We start from the raw sequence: 27,402 nt of genomic DNA, 5'->3' as shown, positions 1-27,402 counted from the left end.
CAACACCCCTTTCAATATGGCCGCTTTTATCGACATTCCTGAATCAAGTGAACATCTAGTTGTTGAAGATTGTTTCGCTAAACCCCCCTCTACGGCTTATTGCTATCGAGGCAATGACTATACTGTATTGCTAGTTGTTGATATGAGATTTTAGCTTAGTGTGGGTTATACAGTAGGCTAGCAATACACACTGAGTGTATTCAATACTAAGATATATATGGGTCAATATGATCTCTTTAACAATGAACTAGTATATCTGTTCTATGTATTCAGGATTGAAGGCTACGCATGTGGCCATTTTGATTGAGAACTTGTATACAAATGGAGTGTAGGCTAAAGTGTAGTTTAGTGTAGGCTACAGTATAGTGTAGTATAGGCTACAAAACGTGTCTCTTTAAATGATAAAACATGTAATCCGTGACATGAAAACATTTCAGTAGGTTAGCCTATCATTTGTGGTGGAAGGTTTGGGGGATAACCGCCAAAAATAGGCTACCTTATTTTAGCCAAATTTCAGGGTATTTCAAAGATAGAGGTCATATTGCTATGAATGACTACACCTGGTTACTGATGTACAAAAATATTAAAAACGAATTTTTTGTTGGTCAATAATAATTTTTTAATTTTCCGTAAAGACTAGTATGGAGGCACAGTGACTCAGCGACGTAGATTCATGATAACGTGAAGACTATATCGAGAGTGTGAGGGTCTGACCAACTGAGTTGTTCACATAACACATAATCACTGTTTTATTTTATATGAATTCTTGTTCAATCATTAATATCCATATACCATGCCCTGTCTATCTGTTAAAGTTAGCTTTTTGTTGTCCGGTTGTCTGTAATATGTTAAGAGTTATTTCCCATTAGTATATATTCATACAATAACCCGAATATAGTTTGTAATAAGAACAGCCGGTAGGGATACTTTCGAAGTTTATCTGTTTCACACTGTTCATCCTGTTTTCTGTTTCTAGACCACCCGCAAAGTTGACTGTTTGGGATGCACAGTTAATAAAGATCAATTGTCGTTAACCTAATTGTTCCGATAATCATAAAATATCGGTATAATGCCTTGATGAACCAATTTTATTAATGGTTCAGCTTTGTATAGAAGTTTTTGTCATGGTGAAAATTCTCAACAACTAGAGATTCAAAAATGGATCGAAGGAATTTATGTCTGCCTCTCGACGTGCCGATAACCCATCCGTGTATCACGTGCGAGGAACGGGAAGGGCCAGATTTGTCAGGCTAAGTTTGGATAAGATTCTATATTTCAAACTTGATATAGATAGAGGATAAAGCTGCCACAGAATTTGCTAATCTGTGGCGCATGCCTATTTGGGTGCGCCCATTTCTCAAAATATAGTGTGGGCTGCTCTAAAATATGTTGATCCTAATTTTATTCAGTACATATATGATTAAGATAAAATCGGGACATATTTCATGAGAAAATAACCAGCTGGACATTCAGAAGAAATTCCCTTCTTGTTGATTCCTTTCATATATCGACTATGGCTGTAAGAATATTATCTAGTTGCTTAATACTTTTGTTTTTGCTCGTCGTAATAGAATGTTTCCATCCATTTCATGGTAAGTCACTTTGTTAATCACACCGTCCATGTCCACAATTTTCTCCAGGAAAATCAGGTCGACCGTAAATTAGGGTTATTTAGGATAGCATCAATGCCACAAATACTGATGCACTTAGCATTAACCACCAATTAAGAAGTAACAGGAATTGAGATTTTGTCAGATGGTTAAGTTAGGCCTGTGCCCAAAACCACATGTTTTAAAGTTATTGTGCATGTTCAAATCAACTACAATGTCACAGGGGTATACAAATTATGGTCAATATGTCAAATTATAAATCATCCAGATTTGGTCTGCACCTGAGCCCTATTACAACCGTATTCACACTTATTTCTTTGACATATTTTGGCTGATGATCATTTCATTCGTAGGTCAACTGTTTGAATTTAAACATTTTCAGATCTATCCCATGGAAGCAAGAATAAAAGATTTCTGGGTGGTTTTCTATCATGTCTAGCAGGATGTTTACATGTACCCCAAGGTCATAATCAAACTCTCCCAGACTCGGCTTCCATTCCGACCATTGACAGATCAAAATACACATTCTACAGACGCGTTGTGAAATACTTAAATGTTCTGTCCAGAAAGCTGTACGGAATATTGAAAAATAATAAAGTGGTAGATGCTGATGAAATTAAACCAATGTCACCAGATACCTTGTTTTCATGTCATAGAGGATGTTTAGACTCAATGTCTAATCAAAGAACAACGAGCAGTTCACAATTGATTGGTAAGTACCAAAAATCATGGATTATTAGACAGAAAGTAAAGACCAAAAAATATCACTCTGCGATTGAGCTAGTGTCACTCCAGATGAATGCGGAGAGTACAGTTATATGCATTGTGGTTGGTTCTTGTAGCCTTTAACACGGGTTCCTTTCAGCTTTTATGCTCCAGATCCGACACAACTTCGCGAGGTCTGCTTTTTGGTTCTTTGAGAACCTTGACAACTATCGTTACTAGCGGCCATTAATTATTGAAACACCCAGTAGAAAAGTGGATTCAAGTATCCCAAAAGACGGCGAGAATTATACACTTTTTAGGTAAGTTATCGTGTGAAAAAATCTATCAACTAATAGTAACTTTGCATATTTTTTAAGGTTAAAGATCGAGTCAATGTAAATGATGAATTTGTTTCTTTTGGGATTAACCAAGGTATACCAGATGAACTTATTTTTGGAAATAATTCACTATGAAAGTGTAAATGAAATATGTATATAAGCAGAGGCTGCATAAAGGAAAGGGACGTAATCATTATATTTCACAGGATTAAGGACCAAAATTGACCAACATGGTTTGTTTTGATGAGTAAAACTCGTTGTGAATGCGAAGCATGTAATTTGTGTAAAAAAAGCACTTCTAGTCTTATACCTTATCATCATTCGGCAATTTTCTTGTATCACGGAAATTTGTCAATGCAGCGATTAGATTGGGTTGTACACTAGAATACAGCCGTACAGTAGGCCTATACATTCTTGGCCGTATTCGCTACAATCCAATCAAATCGCAACTTTGACAAACTTCCGTGATTCAACAAAAATGGCTAATGGTGTAATGCATTGACGGATCTTCCAGGAAAAGCTTTATCAGGATAACATTGTGTTACTATCTCAAAAACTTATTTGGATCGAATGGAATTTGTGACATTACCTGGTAGTCAAAATCTTTATTTCTGGAATTTCAAGAGCCACAGACGTCACCTGGATGATGATGGGATGATGTAAAAATATGAACTACAGGTATCCCTAAAAACATTTCTTGGGATCATAACGCACGAACATTAATACATTTTGACATAGGTAGGCAAGGTATGATATATTTCTACTACAGACGTTGCTCAATAGAGAGTGGATTAAATTTTTTTTCGTTGGATTTGTTGATACTGTTGATTATTTTGATTTCGTGACAACAAATTTTCTTCTCCTAAAACATTAATGATTTTGTTTTACTCCTATACCGGTGATTAAATTTATTTTGTCAATACGGTGTTGTCTGTTTGGGCCGATTTCTATCACGTATTTGATCAAAGATAAGATAGTCCGCAGTTGTTGTTGTAGCAAGATAGGATCTACCTTGAAATATTCTATAAAAACCTTATCTTGTTTCACTGTTTCATGTCCTTTTCAATAAATGATAATACAATTGGAGCTACCTGTATCACTTTTAAGAATGGCGATTCTACGACAGGTTCTCCTACAATATAAAAGACCGAGTACGAGAAACTAGGATCAGTCGACTTAATTAGAAGCAAATCAAAAATCTTGACAATTTCGCTGTTCATTTGTGCTTAGATATTATGGAACTCGTTAGTTGTCATTACTGTAAATGAAATCAGCAGTTCATAAGGACTTTCAATAGCTCAGGTCAGCCAAAAGAAAGGTTTGCAAACTTATGAGAATGCACAAATGAATACAATTGTTTGCCCCTTTCCCCCTCATCAGCAGACATGTACACATATATTGTCACCACCTCTGTGCAGACGAGTTCCAAGTTGAACTTATCAGAGGGTCTCCGATTCCCTTGTATTCTACACGGTACCACAATAAAATAAAGGGGTATAATTTTCCCTCCATAAAATACTGAATATACGTAGGTATCTTTATGCAAGAATGTGGTTCAGTTCATTGAGGTCACAGTTATCCACATTATCACATGTGGCCACCTTGGGCAAGACATCTATCACGTGATCTAAATTTTTGCTTAGGAGGTCCTTGCAAATACGATATAACGTCATTAGCACGGGACTGCGGTAAAAAACTAGATTACAATGCAGAGGAAAATATGAGAAGAAATAGAAACGTAGAAGGAAGTAAATAATTTGATCGTAAAGAAAATTTATTTTTCAAGTAGGCTATATTAGGTATAATTTGCATGTTAACCTTTAGTGTTACAAGAAACCACTTCATTATTAGAATCATACCAAACAGCATTACAACCGCCACAATAGTTAGCTCTGAAATTACATCAGAAATATATCCAAAACGAAAAAAGGAAACAAATAATCATAAGTGATGATCTAAATTTCGCCCCCAATTTCGCCCATAAAACAATATAATGGTAGAAGCGATTGATATCACATTCTTATGTTTAAATTCAACTTACTTGCAAGTCTTTGCTGACGGATCGGAACAAATAGCACCATTACATGGATTCGTAAAGCATGAGACTAATTCTACCCCCTTGGGACATTGTCTACCTGTAATTATATATTTTATGTAAATTTTAACGTTTCCTAGAAAAGTTAAAAATATTTATATTGTTATGTAAACATCGTAAGAGTAACAATGTCTAAAGTTACCAGCATCTTCACAATGTCAAGATACTGCTAATTTCGTCTAATACCTTGACTGCAATAGCCACCTTTCTTGTGTCACAGTTTGTAAATGCAGCGATTGGATTGGATTGTACGGTAGCAATTATACTGCCAATCAGAGGCCTCGACATAAAGTTTGTAAACACTCTGACAGGGGGAAACCTGGTTGACAACATGTATGTAGCAGAGCGATCTCTGGACCTTCACGATATGCGTGTGTCAATTTGACTGAAGCTACAAGCTTTTGATGGCATGCGACAGTGAAGTCGTCTAACGGCTAATTTTAGTATAGATTTACAAGACCCGCAGACGTCTTATTGAAATTAGATTGGTTCAATTTGATGCTGTCAGTGTCCCCGATTCACGAAATAGATTTAGAAAACCTCTTTACAATCCCATTAACACAATATGTTATTGTCATACTTCACTTTTAATTTACTTACATGAACATGTTTCACACCCGTTGTTATCAACTTTGAAGCCATTTTTACAGTACAGATCGCACAAAACTGGAGAACATTCTGTATTAGAAATATCAATAGGTAAAAAAACATAATAGTTGTCTTGGTAACATTGTCACAATTTGCAAGATGTGAAAGTGGTTATGTCTGTCTAATATTGTAAGAGAGCGTAGGCCTATACACTTCAATACTCACTTGAACAGCAAACAGCATAAAGATCTGTTGGGTGTATTTCACAATATGAATTATCAGGACACCTCTCTCCTCCCCGACCACAATACAAGTTCTTTCCATCTTTATTCTGTAATGGTGAGGCTCCATCACAAGGCACTGTGTAACAAAAATCATTTCTATTCAGTGATATAAGATTATCAATGATCATTGTACCAATGACTCGAAAAGCATACAAGATTTTAAAGTCTCGCGTGCATAATTATGTGTACTCCAATACAAACTTCATCAAGATTTTCATTATCAGTCTGTCGAATATTTTAAGAACTGTAAGAAGTTTTGCGGGACTCATGAATTCTGCAAATAATAAATATTCTGAACAATAAGAAGTCTTAGTGTCTTTACCAATGATGCTTTTCCTACTTTAAGAATGCTGTGGGTCTATAGGCATGGCAAAAAATGTTTTATCACAGCTAATCTTTAAAATTCATTTCAAAATGTTATACTCTGCTACAGTTTACTTTGATAATAGCCAAATGTTACAGAACTTACATTCCATCTTGCATTTACAGATTTCACAACCATCTTTACCAACAGCCCAACCATAGGGACATTTCATTTTACAAAGTACTGGTTCACATTCTAATGAAAAAAGACAAAATCATAAAAAAAACAAAAAAAAAAACTTTCAAACAACTTGTTGCCCTTGTCCCGAAATAATGGAACTTCTAAAGCCCAATATCGATTTGCATAATCCTATGTATATGTCATCTTTTAAGGTTAATGCTATAAATGATTAAATCATCAACAGTATACATTGATATAAAACAGACAGAATGTTACCAAACTTACTCTTGCATTTACAGATTTCACAGCCATCTTCATTTACAGCCCAACCATGGCGGCAATACATTCTACAAAGTACTGGTTTACAGGCTGGAACTATTTTAAAACATAATTTCAATGAAGGGCCATTGTTTTTTTTCTGATAGAGAAGAATTCCCAGATTACCCCTTCATCCAATACATGGAAATTCCCTTGACACATGAATACATCTGTGATAAAAGAGTAATTTCCAAAACGTTTTGTGGCTGTGAATGTTAGCTAGAAGTTATTCTCTTCGGCACTGTTGGCACATTTTCGCTTCCTTCAGTCCACATTGCTTGGGTTTTGCATGTATGCAAATCTAATATAATTGTTTTCTAGATTAAGGACTATTTGGTTGATAAGATCCACCTCAAACACTATGAAATAAACTGACAATACCTTTACAAGTACAAGTTTGACAACCATCTTTATAAACATATTCTTTACATATTGTACTACATTTCACTTGTGGACAGACTGGTTCTGAAGTCGTAATTAATTCTTTGTAATTATTTACATCAAATAAAGATTTTTGGATAAAAACATTTCAGATAAATTATTGCCCTTGTCCCTAAATAACGATATAGTTCCTAATCGATTTGCATAAATGCACTTTGAATAAATGCAAGTACAAAATTCAATGGACTAAATGGAAGCACGTTTAAACAAAGATTTTACAATCATACGCTTTCGTTTAAACATGAAAAGTGTTGGCGCAAGCTGAAAAAGGTCAGTTGTCTGAAGATCGCATAGGGTAAAAGTCTAAGTAATGACATATTTCATGTTCTGTTTTAATATTTTTAAATACAAGTATATGTATATATCATCCAATTTTAATGTTTTAACTAATACATTCGGGCTCTCAAATCAAACAGAATAAAACTTACGCTTGCATTTACAGATTTCACAGCCATCTTCATTTAAAGCCCAGCCATTGGCGCAATACATTTTACATAATACTGGTTCACAGGCTGGAACTATTTTAAAATATAATTTCAATGAGGAAGAACCCCCCTTCACGAAACAATCCATTATTAATGATTATTACAGATTTACAATTTCGTTTCTTTTTTGTCTTCTGATATTTTCGTACCCATTGTAATCTATGAAGTTGTCTACCAAAGCCCAATTCTAATTATGTTATTCCTAACCAATCGAAGCGTGTCTCTTGATAATGTAATGAACTGTGGGATAACAATTCCCGAAGTAGAGTAACGACCTCTTTGGATTGCGTGTTCTATATGGCATGTCTTGATTTGTTAAAAATAACAGAGATACAAGATAGTGGGCTATTGCACAAGGTATATACAACGAAGTTCGTAATAGCTTTACATTGTGAAGATGGCATAATCCATGTATTCAACCCAGCCTCCACCGAGAGAAAAAAAAACAAAAATACCATGAACCGTTTGGAGGTCAATCGTATTCAGAATTAGATGCTATGTACTTATGTCTAATACATACATCAGTTCCTTTGGGAGAAGTTATTGTGTATGATTTAATATTGCTGATAGGCTCCGGCCAAAAGTCACAAAGAGATAATGCAGTCGAGATAAAACACGTTCGCTAATGCAATGTAGCAGATACTAAGACGAAGGTGTAATGTAACTAGTGCAATGCAAAAGACGCAAAGACAATTATGCTTTGTTCAATGTCGAAAGTGAAAGGACATTGCACCTATCATTTTAGGTATTGTGTCGGTGGTTTTATGTAATTTAACATTTGCATTATGAATTAGATGTATTATGACATAAGTAAAAGAGGTATTTTGGCTTTGAACATTGCACAAATGTATCGTGTCGTATGTATTAGACATAAGTACATAGCATCTAATTCTGAATACGATTGACCTCCATAGAACCGATCGTACTACCTTTACAAGTACAAGTTTGACAACCATCTTCATAAACATATTCTTTACATATTGTACTACATTTCACTTGTGGACAGACTGGAGCTGGATCCAAAGCTTGTCCTGAAGTTATAATTTTCAAATGAATTTTTTTTTTCTCATTCTGGTTTTTAACATACTTTTTCCTACTACTTTACCGTTTCAAAACACCATTGCTGCCAGGTGTGTTGACACTAATAACATTTTCCCAACATTTCTCCAGCATTCTTGGTTCCAAATTGTTGGTGGAAGAATTGCTAAGCTAATGTTTAGACAAATGCTGGCCAGTTATTACAGAGCAGTGGCGGCGGCGCCACTCTCTCAAGACTGGGGGTACAAAAAGGGTAGACTGACTTAATTAGGGGATAACAACTGTCAAAGTTGATATTCATATGCAGATGCTCTATGGAAATACCAAAAGTGAAAACCTACCATGGAGCGTCTAAGAAAGAAAGAAAGATTTGAAAAATACAATTGATTTGGTGCACCCCGGCACATATTTTGAGGCAAAAACGTATAATATGATATTAAAACTGATCTAATTCAGTTGTCTGGAGATCGCGTGGCATGCGCCAAACTCTGAGTATCAAAATGTTTTTTTAGGTTCTATTTTAGTATATACAATTGATCTGTTTTGCACTATTTTAACTGTGAAAACATTTCACAATTGTAAAAATGATAATATAAAATTACATTCAGTTGAATTCATGTTTAATTATATTCACTAAAATATTGTTCAATTCAATTCCGTGTTAATTACATTTCATTATAATTTCACTCAGGTTCAGTTCTCTGGCCAATTTAATCTCTTGAACAACATAGTGATCACTTGTTAATAGTCTTCTTCTGTCTTATATATATAAGGTTATTAGTTAAGTAAAATTTGTACCTTCATCTGTTCTTAACATGATCAAATCCTCCCTTCTCCAACACATATATTTATTTATTTTGGAGTTAATCTACAAGCAGACGATAATAAAAGTCTTCGGTGTGGAGCGCCAGCTAACTAGTTCTTTCTTTCTTCCTTCAAAAATAATTATTTAAAGACCTACCTGAATGTAATAGACAGAGTACAACTGACAGACACACTGCGATATTCATGATAATTCGTCAGTCAACAAACACCAAAAGAATTCGAAGCTGACTGCGTCGCACTAGTTTTATTTCAAATCCATCCAATCGAAGTAATTTCAGGTGTTACAAAATGAAATATAGAAATAATTCGTGATAAATGATTATATATTTATTCTGATAGGTCAAATTCAGAAAAGGCGGGTTTTACTTCACTTTCATGACATTTTCGAATTTGACGTATACTTTGACAAGTGATATACGGGTAACAGGTTTTAAAGGGACAGATGTGCCATTTGTTAACCAATCGAACCTTAGTCTCAGAAACGGGAATTTTGTAGCTAAGCCAATCAGTAAAAGTGTTCACAGCTCACCGTCGAAATTTGAGCCTTCAAATCCATACTAAGGATTTGAAGGCTCAAATTATGTTTCAAGAATTATCCACGTTTGAATGTTAAAATGACGACTCATCATTTTAAAATACTCCGTGATATATAGGAAAGGAAAGACTATATAGAAATACTGAGTAAAATTTATAGTTTGAAGTAGTTTTAAAAGAATTATGCGATTTTCTTACATTTCTGGTACGTTAGAAGACTACATATATTCAACACTCAAATCAACTCCCCCAAAAGGGGCGCATCTGTCCCTTTAAACAATTTACATTGCCTGTCGATGCCAAGCATAATCAGAGATGCCAAGGCCGATTTGCTATGGAAAAATTAACCGACTACAAACAACCCGTTGACGGAGATTCCGACTGATTTAATAATAAGGAGAACACAAGAAACTGGTGTCAGCTGCAACTTAAGTTTAGGACCATGACGAATAAATCGAGAGACGATACCATGAGTTCTACCAGCCTTGTAAAACAATCTACTTATAGTGTTCATTTTTACAGAAGTAGCCTGTTCAAGTTGGAACGTTAAACACTCATAAAGAAAGAAAACAGAAACGAAACAGCGATGGTTTCAGGAACATGGGTACCTCTTGGTAAAAAAAAAATCAAATCTTGCACATTTTGAACCTACAACAAAAATTTTAATTTAGGGCATATATTTGAATAGGTGGTCTACATTGTTTCGAGTTGTTGTGTAGACAGGCGACGATGCATTATTCGATTTTTGACCTGACATTTAAGAATATTTACACTATAGCTATTATTATTCTTTTTTCATTCGACTTATGCAAACTCGTGTTGCGTTTATATCACAATAACATCTATACACACTGTCATAATCGACTACAATACTCTAATATTTATGATACATATCGAACATTAGATTTATTATTAAAAAAACACTTGCAACTGAGAGGAAAAAACTTTTTACATTTACAACAATAACATCGAAAATGTTATCAATTTTAAAGCATATCGAGCCAATGAAATAAGTTAACATGATTTTTAAGCTCTTAAGAAAAATAAATATCAAGCGGAATTAACCCAGATAGTCACAAAAGTATTATAGATTGGTCTTTTACATAAAGAACAGAATTGATTTCATGAGGCGAAACTCTTCCGCTTGAAGGTGTAAAATTAAACGCATTGATTTTACATGAAGCCATGTGTTAAAAAAATTGGCTACCAATTTATATTTTTTTCGATTTATATAATCCTTTATATTATAATACCGTTGTGTTTTACGAAAAGTAAACATTGTCATTAAATGCAAATGAGAGAATCGTTATAGAGTCTAATACCGAAACATTTTGAATATTTTTACAGAGTTTTATGAAATGCGAATTGTAACGTTTTATATACGTTTTATTTCAAGGGAGGGAATTCTCTGCAACTATATTTGACCACTGTGGATACTTATGAACATTTTTTTTCAAATTTTGTGTATCTTCCGGCACGGAAATTTTTTATTTGATATCATGGTAGTAAGAATAGAGAAGAGAAGCGGCCCAAAATAAGTCTTCGGAGTATTGTAATTCGTAGTAATGCACGGAGGTACAACAAGTATCTCTCAATGTAATTGATCACCCCTACTTCTGCCCTCTCTACCTACCAATCGGCTCGACTTCGTGTCTCTCGAGGCCTACACCTCCTGGCTCTCCTTCCTATCGTTATCTTTTAAAATCCTCTCCACGTCACGGTTTATTCACAAAGTCGGATATTTCCATGATTAGCTTAAAATTAATCATGACGATGATCTGACAGGTCCGTAGCCAATTTTGATTATCTGGAGGGGCAATGGTGTTTAGTTGCAGAAATGGAATTAGTCGGTTTTCAGAATTTTCTTTCAGGAAGGTAATAAATTTTTTTTCCAGGGTACCTTGCCCCTTCCAGATATTTCACTGAAAATTTCTTATATTCTTCGTTCTTGAATTACTTTCAAAAATATATTTCATTCATATTTCCACCGATTTCATGTTTCAGCGTAATATTAAAATGTTGTTCAATATTGCCTCATTAAAACTTCTAAACCATATTTACTTATAATAAATTTGAATGTTTGATTGAAAATATTGTCAAATGTCTGCATGATTAAAGTTTAATTGCTGATCGATTTAGTGGCAGTATAACAATACTAAAGTCATATCATATTTTCATTATAATATATAATGACATTGACACTATAATGATAGATTTATTTTTTGTGGATATTTTTCACAACACATATTTTTCTCCTCATAAAATTGATTTTGTCAAATTGAATATAAGAAAAGTCAATAAAATTACATTCATGAAGTACTTAATGTTTACACTGATTTCCAATATGGTGTACTTAAGAAGATGGGGCATATTCCACTCTCTGCATGGCTAAGTTTGCTGTAACTGTAAATATGGGTAGGCCTGTGGTTGTAACATAGTTACAGGTTACAGATGAAAGAAGGACTGTGAGTATCATGGCTAACCAAATTTGTGATTTTGCAGGTTCATGATGAATAATGGACTTCCAGCATGAATAAATAACAATTCATAAATAATCTAATAATTTTTTTTAATATAAATAATCACAGTCAATGCAAACAAAAATTAACATAACATAATCTAGCAAATTGTCAAATCAAACATTTATATTCCCATAGATATAGATAGATCATTATTCAGTACAATTTTGGTGGTTATGATCTTAACTTCTAAGAACCTGGTGCTAGTTGTGAAATAGTAACCATTCAGTGACCCACTAGCTATAAATTTAGCCGATGCTGATTGGATGAAAAAGTGGGTTAGGTTCTTATGTTGTTTAATCAATCATAACATATGAGTTTATTTCAATTTATTTTGATTCATAATGGCCTAAAAATATAATTTAATGAAAATACAAAAATATTATATCATTTGGTTTTTATTCATAAATTATTCAAAGAAGTCATGCATCAAATTTGAATACAATCTTATAATTTGGAATCATTCAAAGAAAAATTTCATAGATTAGTACAAATATGCGCATAAACTTATATTAGACTGATCTTTGGTTAATCTTCAATTAAATATCGTAGCAAAGAAGGAAGGTACAATCCTAGAATTAACTATTATTAAAGCAGATAGCAAATCATGGTCATATCTGCGTGGGACAAATGTTTGGGACAAAGATAACTAAAGATTGTTGTCACTTCTATTGCAAAATTATCTTCCAGTTTCACGTAAATCAGATGAAAACTGCATTAAAACTGTTAAAGTAACAAGAAATGATGGATAGACGCAAGAAATGGCAAAAACTTATGGGAATATAGCACACAATTAGAAAACATATACGTCATATTTACAATAACTTTCATAACACATTTCATAAACATGTTCACACTTAAACCTCTATATAATTTAAACACATACTGAAATCAATTAATCAATACATAAATAGTAATTGTTGTTTAACTCTTTTCAGAATAAAAATCTTACATCAATTCCACAATTTTTTTCTGCAATTCAAGAAAAACACAATCATGGTCAATTGCAGATCTTGTGAAATTCTGAATAAATTCAGCCATATTTGTCAACGAAAATGAAATTGATAACCAAAGAAAAGAACTTGCTTCCAGAGACCTTCTCTTTATGAACACATAAAAACATCTTAGAAAAAAACATGCAGATTTAAAAAAATCACTTTCAATTCAAATTGTGGGGTATATAAATAAGGTAAGCTTAACTTAGACATGAAGTGAGCCTCTTTCATATTATTTTAAATGCTTAATTATATTTTGTTAATTCCACCGATGCAATCTCATGAAAAGACTCCATTTTGGATTTAAAGTGTGAATGGAAGAATAAGTGGGACGATGAATTAACTAAACATACCTACAACTAATAAGTTACCTGATATTACTTAATGACTAAAGTGCCATTTCACGACGGAGAAACAATTGACTTATTTAGGATTTCAACAGTTGAGGTAAGTATAAAACAAAAAGACAAAACAGACCCTATTATTTCAAATATTCTATCTCACAACTCAATATTAAATTTTCATCCATCTCTTAAGTAACAACAATAAGAGTATTTTACTATTCAGCATTGAAAATATGATTACAATGACTATTTTACCTGTCTTGTCTTCATTTGATCAAATATTGTGAATAGTTTAAAAGTATTTTGATAAACCAATCGCATTACACCATTAGTTTCCCTGACAACAACATAAAAGTATTTTAAAAACTGTTCAATCACAGGGAAGATTCTGTTTTTTAGCCGAATTGCATAGCTTATTCACTTGGGCAAATAGGGGAACACAATTCAAGTCTGTAAGGTATCTATTTTTGATTTCATGACACCTATGTTCAAAGAATATTGGTGTCTAAAATTCTCCTTTAAATTGAAAAAAAAAAACGCTTAATGAATACTAGTGTTAATTTGCATACAGTAAAATAAAAAAATATCATAGAAGAATGTTAAGACATTCAGTCATACAGAAATTTTTACTCGCTTGAGCTAATGATAATCTTTCAAATTAGCATTAATTGGTAGACCTAATATGTTGGATTTCACTAATGAAAAGTGACATGCATAGCTTAAATTAAATCAGTTGGTAAAGCAAATAATACTGCAACTATCTGTAAACAACAACAATAACAAACAGCAAATCTAATACATGTATTACAATGCAATACTAGTGTTAGATAGTAATGTGCATTTAGTCTCATAAAAGCACTGGCCAAGGTCACAAAGTAATGATTAACAAAACACAAGTTAAAGAAAATTAGAAATGTTAATTTATGTATAGAACAATAGAATTTGACCTTAGTGCTAGAGCATTAATGCAAAACATATAATAAATTATGCCCATGCATATTATCACCAATGAAAAAGATATAATTCTCTAGTTTACAGAAATCTCGATCAATGGAATTTTGTGACATTATGAACCCAGTTAATAATTTATTCATTTGGCATAGCAGGAATATATATGTCTGCATACTAAGAGGCATTGTAGATTAGTTCTAATCAAAAATTTTAAATAAGAAAAGACAACTACTTAATGACATGTAATTTCAAAATTAAACATTTTCTGTCTCATAACAAATATTCAAATTGCAATTTACTATCTTAAAGTGGTTGTATATGCCTATTTCAAGAGTATACACTGGGAGACAGAACTTAGTCTTTTTTTTTTAAACTGACACACACTTTCCCTTAATTCTTTCATCCAACCTTACCCTGAATATTTGATAAAAAATCTAAAAATAAGCAGGATGTTATGTTTTATCATCATATTGTAAGACAGGCCATTTCCTTATCCAATGGTTAGTAATATCAAATGTTGTAAAGCTGACACCAACAGCTATTGGTCCTTTAATCCAATTTAAACTTAACCCTTTATACAATCCCTGCCGAAAACCTTCTTCATGTATCACATTTTTGAGAGTAGATAAGATACCAGTATAATCATGACTATGACCTGTAACACCTAAAAAAAATTAGTAATAAAATATAGGTACTTGATAATTTAGGTAATATTTGACAAAATCTGAATGTCAAAACATTTGCTTGTTTTTGTATTTATCCAAAATACCCATCCCTTATCATCTTATGTTTGATACCCACTTTCATTCAATTGACATCCAATTAGAAAATGTCAAGTAAATTTCATTTTCAGTTCTAATTTGAGTTTTCTTTTTTTAACAGGTAAGGTAATTTAAGAGATCTTTTACATGCACAAGGCCTTGGATTCTATTCCCTCCCTTCTACCCAAGCACCTAATGACCTAATATCAATTAACTCACCAGCAGTCTGCATTCTTCTACGTACAATATCTAATGGATAAGATGCTGATTGACCAAATAGTCCAGCTAAAGCACCGAATAATAATCTCCAATATGGAGGCAAATCAGACCCTTTGGTCCAATCTAAAATATCAAAACAAATCAAATATTCATTCTCATTGAAATCAAGCTTGATAATTGGTTTTACTTATTTTCTGTGGATACAATCATTCAATAAAAACAATTCTGCACAATCAGAGACAGAGTCTCTGGTTTATCAGAGGTTTTCCACCTTGTTTTTTCTATTACCTGATTAACTCCAATATCTGTATTGTGAGGTAGGGCCACATATTATCAGAAATACTCTCAAATTGATTCATGGTTGAAATCCCAATAATATAAAGTCTAAGCTAGTTAAGCTACTTAAAATCAAAATAACTTGCTCAAAGGATGCTAAAGCAAGATTCAATACTGGAAAACACTGAATATTCTCCATACCTGTCAAACTTCAATAGGGACACAGGCTGCTCAACACTTTTAGGTTCTATTTCAATATTTCTATAAGTCTAGAATTGGTATATTGAAACCATCTGATGAGTGAAAATAAATTGTTTTTCTTAATGTAACATATAAAAATGAAAAATACCTGCATGTTTCTTTTTACAAGTTTCATAGGTAAAGAAACTAATTCCTGAGTAAGGTATAACACCTAATATAGTTGGTGTAAAACCTCGATATAATATAAGAATACCTTCTTCTTTCCAGATTTTAAATACAACTTCAGATATATGATGATATCTACAAAGAAATATTGAAAACTCTAAAGCAACATTATAATTACAGTTTTTGGTGTTTAAGGACATGCTCGCTCTTCTGGAGTAAATATTAAAGTATGGACAACAGCAGTAGTCAACACTTTTCGATCCCCTACTGTCAAAGTTTTATTTGACATCAAGAACCAATAACAAACATGGCCTCACATTATTCGTCTATCAGAAGGACTAGATGCTTGTTCCAAAATTAGCCCTCTGACCAGAATCAATAAAGTGGGAAAAAAAGGGTTAAAATATCCAAAAGGTATTGTCTTGAATTATGCATAGAGTGCATGTACATGTAGCTTAGAAGATAAAAGTCAAACTCGCTTGGAATAGACATAATTTGGGGTGTATCTATCATTGAATTAAGCTTATCAGCTTGGAAAGCCAATGTCTAGAGGTTTCTATAAGTTAAGTTTGCTAATATTAGGGCTGTTGTTACAGTGTTTTTGCTAATCAGACATTTTAAATTTGCCTAATATAAAATCTAAATGAAAATAACCTAACATACCTATCTTTAGCTGTAACAGCCATTCTAGCTCGTACTAAATCTAGAGGATATGTTAAAGTTACTGATGTGATTCCTGCCAGAGATCCTGCCAATACTCTTCTAAATGGAGGTAGATGTCTGAAAATAAAGACATAAGATGTCAATATCTTTTACTATTTGAAGTGTTTTTTTCTCAAATAAAACCACAGAATTATGCTAAAATACACCACAACATTTGGTTCCCAGTATCATGAAAATAAAAGCAGCATGGCAAGGGCCAAATTTATGATTTTTTCAATGCTGGATAAGTTTAAAAGTGGCTTATAAAAATTTGGTCATTGCGATTACATGTATTTATCATCGTGTCTAAACCACACCCCTATTGGTCATACTTGGGCAGCGGTAATACTTGTGAGGAAAATAACAAGTGGCAGAAATCAGTCATGTGTTTTATTTTCAGACAGCATTTCGGTACTGCTGATCTGATTGGTCAGATTAAAATAGCCAATCTCATTTCCACGCCCAAAAAACGAAGTGTAGTGGGCTAAGTTTAATACGGATTAATGAGACCATGTCAAAACCCGTATTCTTGATATGATGATGTACTTTTGTGACTTACATTTGGTTTTGAATTGTTAAAAAAACAAAATAAAACTTATAAGGCTTAAAATGTCATGCTCTATGCAGTGTGCAATAAGAGAAATATTTGTCAGAAAAGTAGTATTCAAAATATTATATACTTGCTAGCATCAAATTAAATTATATACAACAAACATTTCAAGGGCAATTTTTAAGAGACAGATGTCATAACTTTTCTCAATCATAAGTATATACAACATGTTTTGATATGTGTCAAATCAATACTTTACTTATAAAACATGTGTCAATATGTCAGATAAAGAAACAAAATGTCAATTAAACTTATATCAATGTCAAAACTAAACATTGTTAAAAAAAAAAAAAAGAATTTAAATTGATGGGCTCAATCATATTGAGGCACAAATATACTACAAAGATCCTCCTTAAAGCACCGATGGCAAAAGCATGTTAATGCTACTAGTCTTTCAAAGTTAGACTTTGAACTTTTCCGCCAGCCCTCATATCATAAATGAATCAGGTACAAGAAAAAACTTGTTATTGAGAGATAACCTGAACAAAAGTATATCACAGAAGATAAGCTGAGTAACCTTCATGTCTTTTCTGATCACGACTTACTTTTTATTTTCTTTATTTAGTATATTTTTAAACTGTTCATGTGATGCATATTGTACAGCTGCATAAGGCACAATTCTAGCCATAGTGGCTGAATTCCCCCTCCATAATGTATGCCATTTTTCTCTTATAACAGTATCTTTTAGAAAATTGATCAGGCCTTTAAAAGTATATGGTGTATCTTTGACTGAAATGAGAAGAGACTTTTTACATCTTGGTTGGTAAAAGACCAACAAGAATAAATATGTCAAAATTTCCTAATTGAATTTTGTCACATGTAAATGTTATCATTTATCATAACGCAAAGGGCAAAATAATGTCTTCATATGACTCTAATAGTCAATTTTTTGTATAAGATGGATGAAAATATCTTAACATTTTTAGAAAATGAATTCAAACACTATGGATAATAAAATAAGCACTGCAATATTATCAATGAATTAAAAGGCAATATCAGTTGTTCATGATAATTTCATATCTCATCATAGACTCATAAGAAGTCAATTTGATAAAGGGCAATGCCACTTCAAGTAGATAGTAATGTACTTACTTTGAAAATTGATCTTGGCTCTATCAAGAGGAGCTATAGTTGTTTTGGCAACAGCCCCTGCAACAGCACCAGAAATTAGAGATGTCAAGATCTTATTGTGATTAGGTACCTAGAAAGAAATATGTAATAAAGACATAAATTCCTCAAAACCATAAGTTAGCTCACTACCCCGAATATAACAATCATCACTTTTGGAACTTCTGGTATACACTTATTTCAGTGATTATGATGCATTTAAATCCATATACCGTTGCTATGGAAATCATAGAAATTACACTGTTACACCTCATTACCTTTTCATTAACATGGTGTTCTTCTTTATGGTAGTGTTCAACATGATTATTCTTACTGCGGAATAGATTTCCCCTTTCCATTGAATGGATCAGAAACAGTTCTAAGTTTAGCTATAATGTAGCTACGATATACTTAACATTTGCATCACAACTCAATCATATCATCTATCTGAAAACAAACAAGGAAATTTAATCTGTGAATTTTAAATGTAGAATCATTACTGTCTTATGGAAAATATGCCGAAAATTCTTTATACATATTGCCATTTACACAAATTTTTATATATTTAGTGATATGATATGAATACAATGTACATTTTGTCAATTATTTTTTATAGGTAAATGAACATATCAATCAATGACAATATTATAATTTTGAAATTTTATGTATAAATCAATTTTATTTACTTAAATTAACTTCCATGGACTGGCAAATGATAACATTTGAAAATTCACTTAAATGTTTATCAGATATTCCTGTAATTCAGGTCTAATAGCCTTCAAAGACATCTGTTCCACTACTTATTTAGCCAATTTAGGCACATTACATGGGTAAGCTTATAATATGTCATTATGTTGTACTTTTTATCCTTTTTATCAGAAGACTTTGGTAACTAAGTCCTGATCTTCCAGATTATGAGGCTTACTCAAACAAATTAATTATTGTAAGCTCATAATATTAATACCGTAATAATCATTAACTGCCAATAATTAGGGAAAAACAACTATTAGCTTATAACAACTATAGGCTACGTTTGTGCATGTTTTTTTATTTCAGATAGTTTATAGCTATCCCTTACATTATTTCTAAAGTTAAAAGAGGGGGTTAATTTATGATATTAGGCCTATTAACCTACACTGGCTACAGCTTGTTTTGTAAATCAAGAAAGTAGATCCTTTTTTCCAAAAAATGTCTAATTCGCTTATTGAGAAAGAGCATAAATAGAGATTTGCCGTAGCTGAAAAACTTGAAAGTCATTTTTCAATAAGTAATTAGATTAATGGTAGGCTACTAAACAGATAAGTCATATATCCTCCTAGAATCTTCTCTCCAATCAGCAGAGAGAGCTCAGAATTTTATCTTTCACTTCACAAATACTCAGAACTTGTCTTGGGATGTCCTTGGGTCCATAGGTAAATATAATTATGACTAGACCTAAGCTTATAAGGTTTGATGATTTTACATTCAAAATAAAACACACTACCCCCAGAGATTGCGATTATTGAGAGAAGTGAGTGAGACATGATGATATTATTATACAAATGAAATGTAATCGTATAAGAAATTGGTTACTATTGTACTCTGAAATTAAGCTATTCCATAAAAGAAAACTCGCTAGAGGATTAAACGAAAACTCGGATGACTAATTGCTGTTGGAAATAACACATTAATAGTTGTCTTTGGTAAGATTGATAGAAAAGTAAGTCACTATACAGGACAAACCTATGTTTTATAAAGTTGTAAGAGAATTTGACCTACTTATTTTAGCAGACGGTTTTACCTCCCTTGATCACACTGGCTTTTACTAATTTACACACAACACGGTCCATAAAGAGAGCCTATCGCGGACCATATAAAAAAATGAATTGGGTAGCTACTTAAGAATACTCTAAACAGCCCATACCTGTCTAAACAATACTACTTATAACATCCAGTTTGTTTAACCTCTATGACATTAGTCAAGTTGGAGTAAGATATATTTCAAATTTACTAGCCAAGTTAGATTTTAACAACGAAATATGACCGAGAAATTACGAGGTATGACTAATCACGCAAAATAATCGAATATGAGAAAAGGGGTAAAAAAAACTGACTGAATACAGGCTTTGAGGACAAAATATCGACGGAAGATGTAACGTAAATTGTTTTTTTTTTAATGACTAAGTGCAAGCTTTTGGCTGTGAGTTGTTAACAACTGGATTAAAAAATGTACGCATTGCATGCAACAAATTTTGCATGATTTATAGTAGCCTAATTAGGCTAGTGGATCCACAGAAAAGAATGTTCCTCTATTTCACTTAAACAATCATACCCTAGTCAAATTTTTCTACTACAACTGCTTCCATGTGTTCAGAACAAGCAAGATGACAGGCGAGCGGGTTAAAAAAAATCCTTGAAGGGGGAGTGTGTCTGCCTATTAAAAGCAGAAATTTCGTGCAGAAATAACTAGCTTTTTACTCTTTATTTTAAATATATATTTTCCATGAAAGTCAGGAGAAAGGACGATTTCGTTTAATGAGCCTCAATTGATTATGTTTTATTGTTTTGTTTTTTTAATTAGGCCTAACAAACAAAAAAAATGGGTCCTATTTTTCGTCACCAAGCCTATTGTTTTATTAGATTTATATCTAGGTCCTACTGTACTTTTGTTGGTATAAGCATCTTATTCATATTAGTATTGATCCCTCTTCTACGGAAAAATAGCCTATTAAAATTTTAGAGAATCTATTTTTCTACAGTTTGAGACAAGGACAAAAGATTATACGTCATAGCTTTTTATATTTAACAGATTTTTTAATTGTTTCGACTTTAGAACCGTGTTTGGTTTATGAATTTCCTTTCGTGTCTTATTGAAAGGCAATTAACCACTCGTCCCTGTTGTATGTAATAGAGATGCTGCCATCCACTTGTTAGAAACTCTCCACTAAGATATATATATATATATAATGATAGCCATTAAAAAGATGAATGAAATTGAAAGAGTCTTGACGCATAACCGTAGAAACGATTGCACTTATCATTTTACTACAAACATTTTCCAATTTAGAAATGACACTTTACAGTTTAAAATATACTCCTGATATTTATCAAAAAGGACGGTGGTTTATCATTAAAGATTTTTGGATGATGCTAAATAAACTATTTGAAAGGACTTTAGTTAAGTTACATGTGAATATAAACATTTGATTTTAGCATTTCAATCATTATGTTGTTTGAATTATAAGTAATAGGTAATAAGATATTTTACATTTGTCTTTGAATCAGTGAATTTGACAAATCGGTAGAGAATGGATTAATGGCGCAAATTGACCTCCATACCATGGAGCCAATCACAATGTATGCTACTGGTTGAATAAACATACCCTCTTGGCTGTGGAATAAATTCGCACAGAAATCATTTTTGATTTTTTTGAAAAAAATTATCCTTATAAACTTCACGAAAACATAATCTCCGATCCTGGGCCTTGAGCAAATTTTTTTACAGGCATTCTTTCCTCAGTGGCCCAATCCGTAGACTAATATGTAAGTTGTTTGGTAAATAATCCTACCTAAAAGAGCCAGTGTCGTGACCTGGACAGAAAGTGCCCTTATTTCCTGCAATGGACTCTGGAATTTCAACGAACTCAATAATCTAGGTTCCTATATATTTTACAGTTTGGTCCATTGTGATACCATTTCCAGTTTATGGAAGTTCCATAGTAGGTCGATGTAATTTCCAGATTTATAAACATGTTGATATAAAAAACGTAAAATTAATCAATCATATATGGCGGAAAGTCGTCATATTACCTTTCAAACATAATGCTGGACACACATGGAGTCTATTACTGATTAGCTTAGCTAAAAAAAACTAAAGGCCGCCGCACATTTACCGATTTTTTTTAACGGAACACACGTACCGTATACGACCAACAGACGGTGAAACCCTCTAAAAAGCTTGGTTGTAGGAAAAAGATTGCATCTTGCAGATAAATCCCTAAAATAGAGGTTTGTCTGTGTTAACTGTTCCTAGCAACAGAGGACATTATACCCAGACAAAACTCTCTGCTATGGTATGACCCCTAAATCTTTTCGTCAACTATTACAAACGAGTTAAGGGCATAAAGACGCCCACCCAAAAGTTTGGCTTTATTTTCATGATGAATATCAGACATATGACCAGCAAAAACTAAAAAAAAGAAAATAGATAGAGTTTTCAGCTGTTCTGTAGGTGCAGAAATCACTTGGGTTTAATAATTTCCTGGGTCACATAATTAAAATATTTTCATTAACAATTTGACTGAAAAGAATTAATCACGCAGTTTTGAAGAAAACAATATATTTCAAAACTTTCTCGTATATTCAATTCCTTTTACCTCCATTAATTTCTTGTGACGTCGACAATCTTGTAGAACTTTTAAGTATTTTTCCGTATGAATGTACTGGTTATATGGGATATCTAAGAGAATTTCAGAGTTCTTGAGGATTTTAACGAACTTCCATTAAGCACATCGAAGCAAAACAAAAACAACCGCTTCGATATGATAATTTTTCAAGCATAAAGAACATAAAGAACATAAAGACCTAATCTATTAGCTACTTCTCTGATCGATAGGACAATTCGAAACTTTATATCCTGTCATTGCTTCAAAATATTCTGTTTTAAAGAATGGAGACAATAGAATATTAAAAGAGTGGTTGAATGAGAAGTTCACGAGTACAATTGTTATTTTATTTCTTAGTTAGAAACTTCCTTTAATGATCGTAAGACGAAATGAATGTTAAAGGAAAGTAAATAAAATATCGGAAATTTACTTGTTTTGTATTAATCTCCAAAAAAATACTCTTAAATACAAGTTCCTGAAGGGAAAACCAACTTTCAAATAATGGTGTTTTTTGGTGTTTTTAAGCATGGCGCAAACATTTGGTAGGCTACTGTTACTACAATTAGACCTTTCCTGATCCATGGGATTCTGTAAGGCCACACTGACACTTGCACGAATTTCGTCCCCGCAATGCTGCGCAGAGTTCGTGACAAGGCGTGTCATTTTGGTCCTTGGCAAAAGTAATACCCATAAATAACGCACCGTATAAGCAATGCACGACCAAAACAAAATATTGCTCACATTGGCACACATTGACATTCAATAGCACTATTTGTTTGCGCATAGTTCACGCTTTGTTCACTCGCACAGTATAAAATCTTTTTGCCCAATTTAAAAAATCTTTCTACGACATTGCGCACAGCCCTCACACTCTTCGGGCTAGTTAATCACTGGTACGTCGAAGTGCGTGCCATTGTGCACACAGAAAACGTTCAAGTGTCAATGGGACTTTACAACTGAACGGCTGCGTTCAGACAATAATATAAATTCCATATAAATATACAGTACATTATATAATGCTAATGCGTAATCCCTTAAGTTTGAATGCGTCATGTTTTTTTTTTCCTTTCAAACTTCTGATTTCCATCTACAAATTACAGGAGCTTGATCAAACTTTAATTTGACATTTTCAGTCGACTGGGGTCTTAATGTGGATTAAATGATCTTCGGGAAAACGTCCATGCAAGTTTTCGCCAACCTTTGATAATCCCTTGGAAGTCTGTGTTAAGGGAATCAATAATTATCTACGTCTGTGTTATAAAGCTCGGATATCACCTTTGATTGTGTGGAATATTAATTATAATTTTACTGGACAGCTATAAAGCTCTATGGAAATAAGATCAAAGAGTTTAGTGTCTTTTTATCCTTCGAGAAAAATGGATTTCTCTTCTGAACAGAATTCAATTATGTTTCTTTTACTCTTGATACCAATCTATATGGTAGCAGCGCAAGAAACATCCGAAATTCTGGATGCAACAGATTTAGATGGTGGAGTAATGAACATAACAGATCCTGTAACTGATTCAGGACAGCAGATAACAAATGGTAATGCGACAATGAACTGGGAAAATTTGGAGACGGAAGAAATTATTTCTGCTATGGGAAACGAGGAATTTCACAACAGAACAAACGATTCGGTTGTGAACACTACCTCGAAGATGCCTGCAATTGGTGGATTCATATCGAAGGAAATTTACGACCAGGCTATTCAGATTACGCAAAATATTTGGTTGCCAGTGTGCTGTATTGGATTGGTAACTAATATTCTCAATATTGTTGTCTTTTTGGACAGAGAAATGAGGAAAAGTGCCACTAGTTTGTATTTGGTTGGTATAAGTTTACTTCAAATAACTTACTTCATCGTTACTTCGATAAGGCGCATTCCGCCCTTAATTTATGGTGAATATGCATATACAAAAACTAAATTCTACCTGCTTAGTGTTATTTATCTGAGTAACTATTTTGGTGCCGCGTTGACAAGAACTGTATATTGCTTGGTCATGCTGGTAGCATTTGAAAGGATGATGGCGATACTCTTTCCAATGAAACTAGCGAAAACAAGATTGGTCAAATCACCTATAATTTGTATGATATGTTTGATAATCGTATCAATGACTTTCCACGTCTATTTAGCTTTGTCTTTTTACTTGTCAGAAACTATTGGAGAAGATGGTATCGTGAAATATGGAATGATAAGAACCGACTTTGATCCGGTTGTTATCAATCGGTTCAGCATGGCAGCAAAAATAATCTTTGTGTATATTCCAATAATAGGATTATTTGTCTTTAATGTTGTATTGTGTGTGGCGCTAAAAAGAAGTTTTAAAACCAGAAAGAGCTTACAGGAAAGTAGAAGCGATAGAAACCAGGAAAAACGAGAGCGCCAGACAACCATAGCTATTCTCGTGACTACGTGTATATTTTTTGTTCTCTCCTTGCCGATGCCTATCAATTCGATTGTAGTTAATTTGGTTCCCGAATATAATTATTTCAATGAAAATCGTTACACATTTCTCTTTGTTCAGGAGGTTGGAAGTTTATTGAGTATTGTTAGTTATTGTGTTGATTTTGTAACATATCTCATTATCAGTTCTAGGTACAGGCTCACTCTCATGAAAAAATGTTTACCTTGTCGTTATCATTTGAAAAGTAAAATTCACTCCACCAACACCCAGGTTTCAGGGAAAAGTCTTTCAACAGGGTCTGGTTAAAGTAGTTTTAAAAACCATACGTAATAACGAAAGTACAGAAGATTTCAGTAATTTATATTTAGGCTATTTATATGATGTTTTTTTTAACATAGACCAAAGTTTATTGGATGATGTTCGTGAACCTTGTCCTCTCTCTCGCACCCTGAATTCAAAAGCTGTAATTCTTGTGTGATGTACCTTGAAATATATATGGTTCTGATCAAGGGTGAGCGTCATGTTGGATAAATTTCACCAAAGAAAATTGGTTTGTGTTAAAAATGTAATCGATATAGTTGTCTTCCTATTGTAACATCCCGGCACCGGTTATACGATCATGAACCTTAAGTTAATAACCACGAGTAAGTAAATGGCCTAACTATATGAATTCAACCTAGAGTTGGACAGTTTAATGAACTCTATATAATGGCCATCGCTTCCGCCTATTTTAGATCTGTATCTGTTTCCGGAACGAAAAACAAGAATACGTATATACGTACGTTCTACTAATTAGAAATAAACGTTCGCTCGTGGCGACAATAAAATGACTATATGCCAATTTGTGTATTTCAATCAAGTAATTACTTAAGAGAAATCTTTCAATCAGTGATATGGAACATTTATCAATAAGAAACAGTTTTATTGTTATCAATACAATGTTCCAATCTTCATAAGTCTTATTCTATGATAGTATATTATATTATATGGATAAAACATGCAATTTTGTTTTGTCTGAGTAATGTGATATTGTTAATTTATGATTACAAATAAAATTTATCTGTCTTAGTCTGTAAACAAAGGGTGTTTTCGCATATAGAAATAGCTACTAAGTCTACTATATTTATAGATTAACTACTCCCTGTCCCTGACTTGATTTGGGTTTATAACAACTGGATTTTTCGGCCTGTATCAATGGAATTTGAGAAACATTGAAATCAGGTGTCCGCTTAGCAACACCTGGATACTCATTATACCTAAACTGTGATGACTTTCAGACTGTATGTTAACGTGTACAGATATTGTGTCATCATGGTACACCAGAGCAGGTGATCACCAAGAAATCTATTCAGAACAAGCCACTTTAGCGTACTTAATATGACAAATTATAGTTAGTTATCTCCTCACACGATTAGGTAACGGGATTTGATAATGTCCTAACACTTGATCACCTGTTTTAATTGTTAAGCCTTCGGATGCAAAAGCCAGGGAATCACAAAAACCTCGTTCTAAAAGTAAAAGTATCCACTGATGAACACATCAATAAATTTCACACCTTTTTTCGCATTTTGAGTTTTTTCAATATATTTTTTCATACCATTATGTTTTTGAAGTATTTTTTCAAATTTGTTATCCTTGTTAGCCTTCAGCTGCTAATTGGATTTAATTATGAAAATGTGTCTACTTTCCATATAGACTAAAACCATATTTTTTATTTAAGATCAGTTTTTACATAAAATAGTATTAGCCTAAAGCTAATTTCACCGACTCAAAATGAAATTTAAAAAGATAAAAAGATAAAACAATGTAAAAAGAAAATATATTTTTTAACAAGATATAATATTTAACGGGTAAAAAGATGTGATAGGATTTAACATCCCTGTAGCACATTAAGATGCAGTAAATAATGGATAATACATTGATCACTGTAGTAATAAATGACTAAGTAAGAGTTGAGCAGTGGCGGAGACAAAAGGGGGGGGGGGGGGGGGGGGGTGGGGGTTTTTGCCTTTACCAAAGGGGAAACCTTAAAAAATCC

General features: G+C 32.9%; 3 protein-coding genes across 3 annotated transcripts; 1 reads left to right on the top strand and 2 right to left on the bottom strand.

Moving 5' to 3' along the window:
* Window positions 1-4,466: 4,466 nt before the first annotated feature.
* Window positions 4,467-9,396, bottom strand: LOTGIDRAFT_171918 (hypothetical protein; the record flags this gene model as incomplete). Its single annotated transcript, XM_009048488.1, has 9 exons — window positions 4,467-4,545; window positions 4,695-4,788; window positions 5,349-5,426; window positions 5,562-5,696; window positions 6,090-6,179; window positions 6,390-6,473; window positions 7,292-7,375; window positions 8,278-8,379; window positions 9,348-9,396. 9 exons carry the CDS (start codon window positions 9,394-9,396, stop codon window positions 4,467-4,469), a joined length of 795 nt encoding a protein of 264 aa, XP_009046736.1.
* Window positions 9,397-15,006: 5,610 nt separating this feature from the next.
* LOTGIDRAFT_224744 (hypothetical protein) lies at window positions 15,007-19,042 on the bottom strand (the record flags this gene model as incomplete). Its single annotated transcript, XM_009048487.1, has 7 exons — window positions 18,874-19,042; window positions 18,581-18,689; window positions 18,034-18,217; window positions 16,840-16,956; window positions 16,160-16,311; window positions 15,535-15,657; window positions 15,007-15,218 (listed from the first exon to the last, which is right to left on the bottom strand). Exons 1-7 carry the CDS (start codon window positions 18,952-18,954, stop codon window positions 15,007-15,009), a joined length of 978 nt encoding a protein of 325 aa, XP_009046735.1. The 5' UTR covers window positions 18,955-19,042.
* Window positions 19,043-24,335: 5,293 nt separating this feature from the next.
* Window positions 24,336-25,670, top strand: LOTGIDRAFT_171916 (hypothetical protein; the record flags this gene model as incomplete). Its single annotated transcript, XM_009048486.1, has 1 exon — window positions 24,336-25,670. One exon carries the CDS (start codon window positions 24,336-24,338, stop codon window positions 25,668-25,670), a length of 1,335 nt encoding a protein of 444 aa, XP_009046734.1.
* Window positions 25,671-27,402: the final 1,732 nt, after the last annotated feature.

Source organism: Lottia gigantea (assembly GCF_000327385.1).
Source record: "Lottia gigantea unplaced genomic scaffold LOTGIsca_122, whole genome shotgun sequence".
In the NCBI taxonomy this organism is placed as follows: domain Eukaryota; kingdom Metazoa; phylum Mollusca; class Gastropoda; family Lottiidae; genus Lottia; species Lottia gigantea.
The sequence above is the reverse complement of the archived record's forward strand: the minus strand, read 5'-3'. Positions and strand labels throughout refer to the sequence as shown.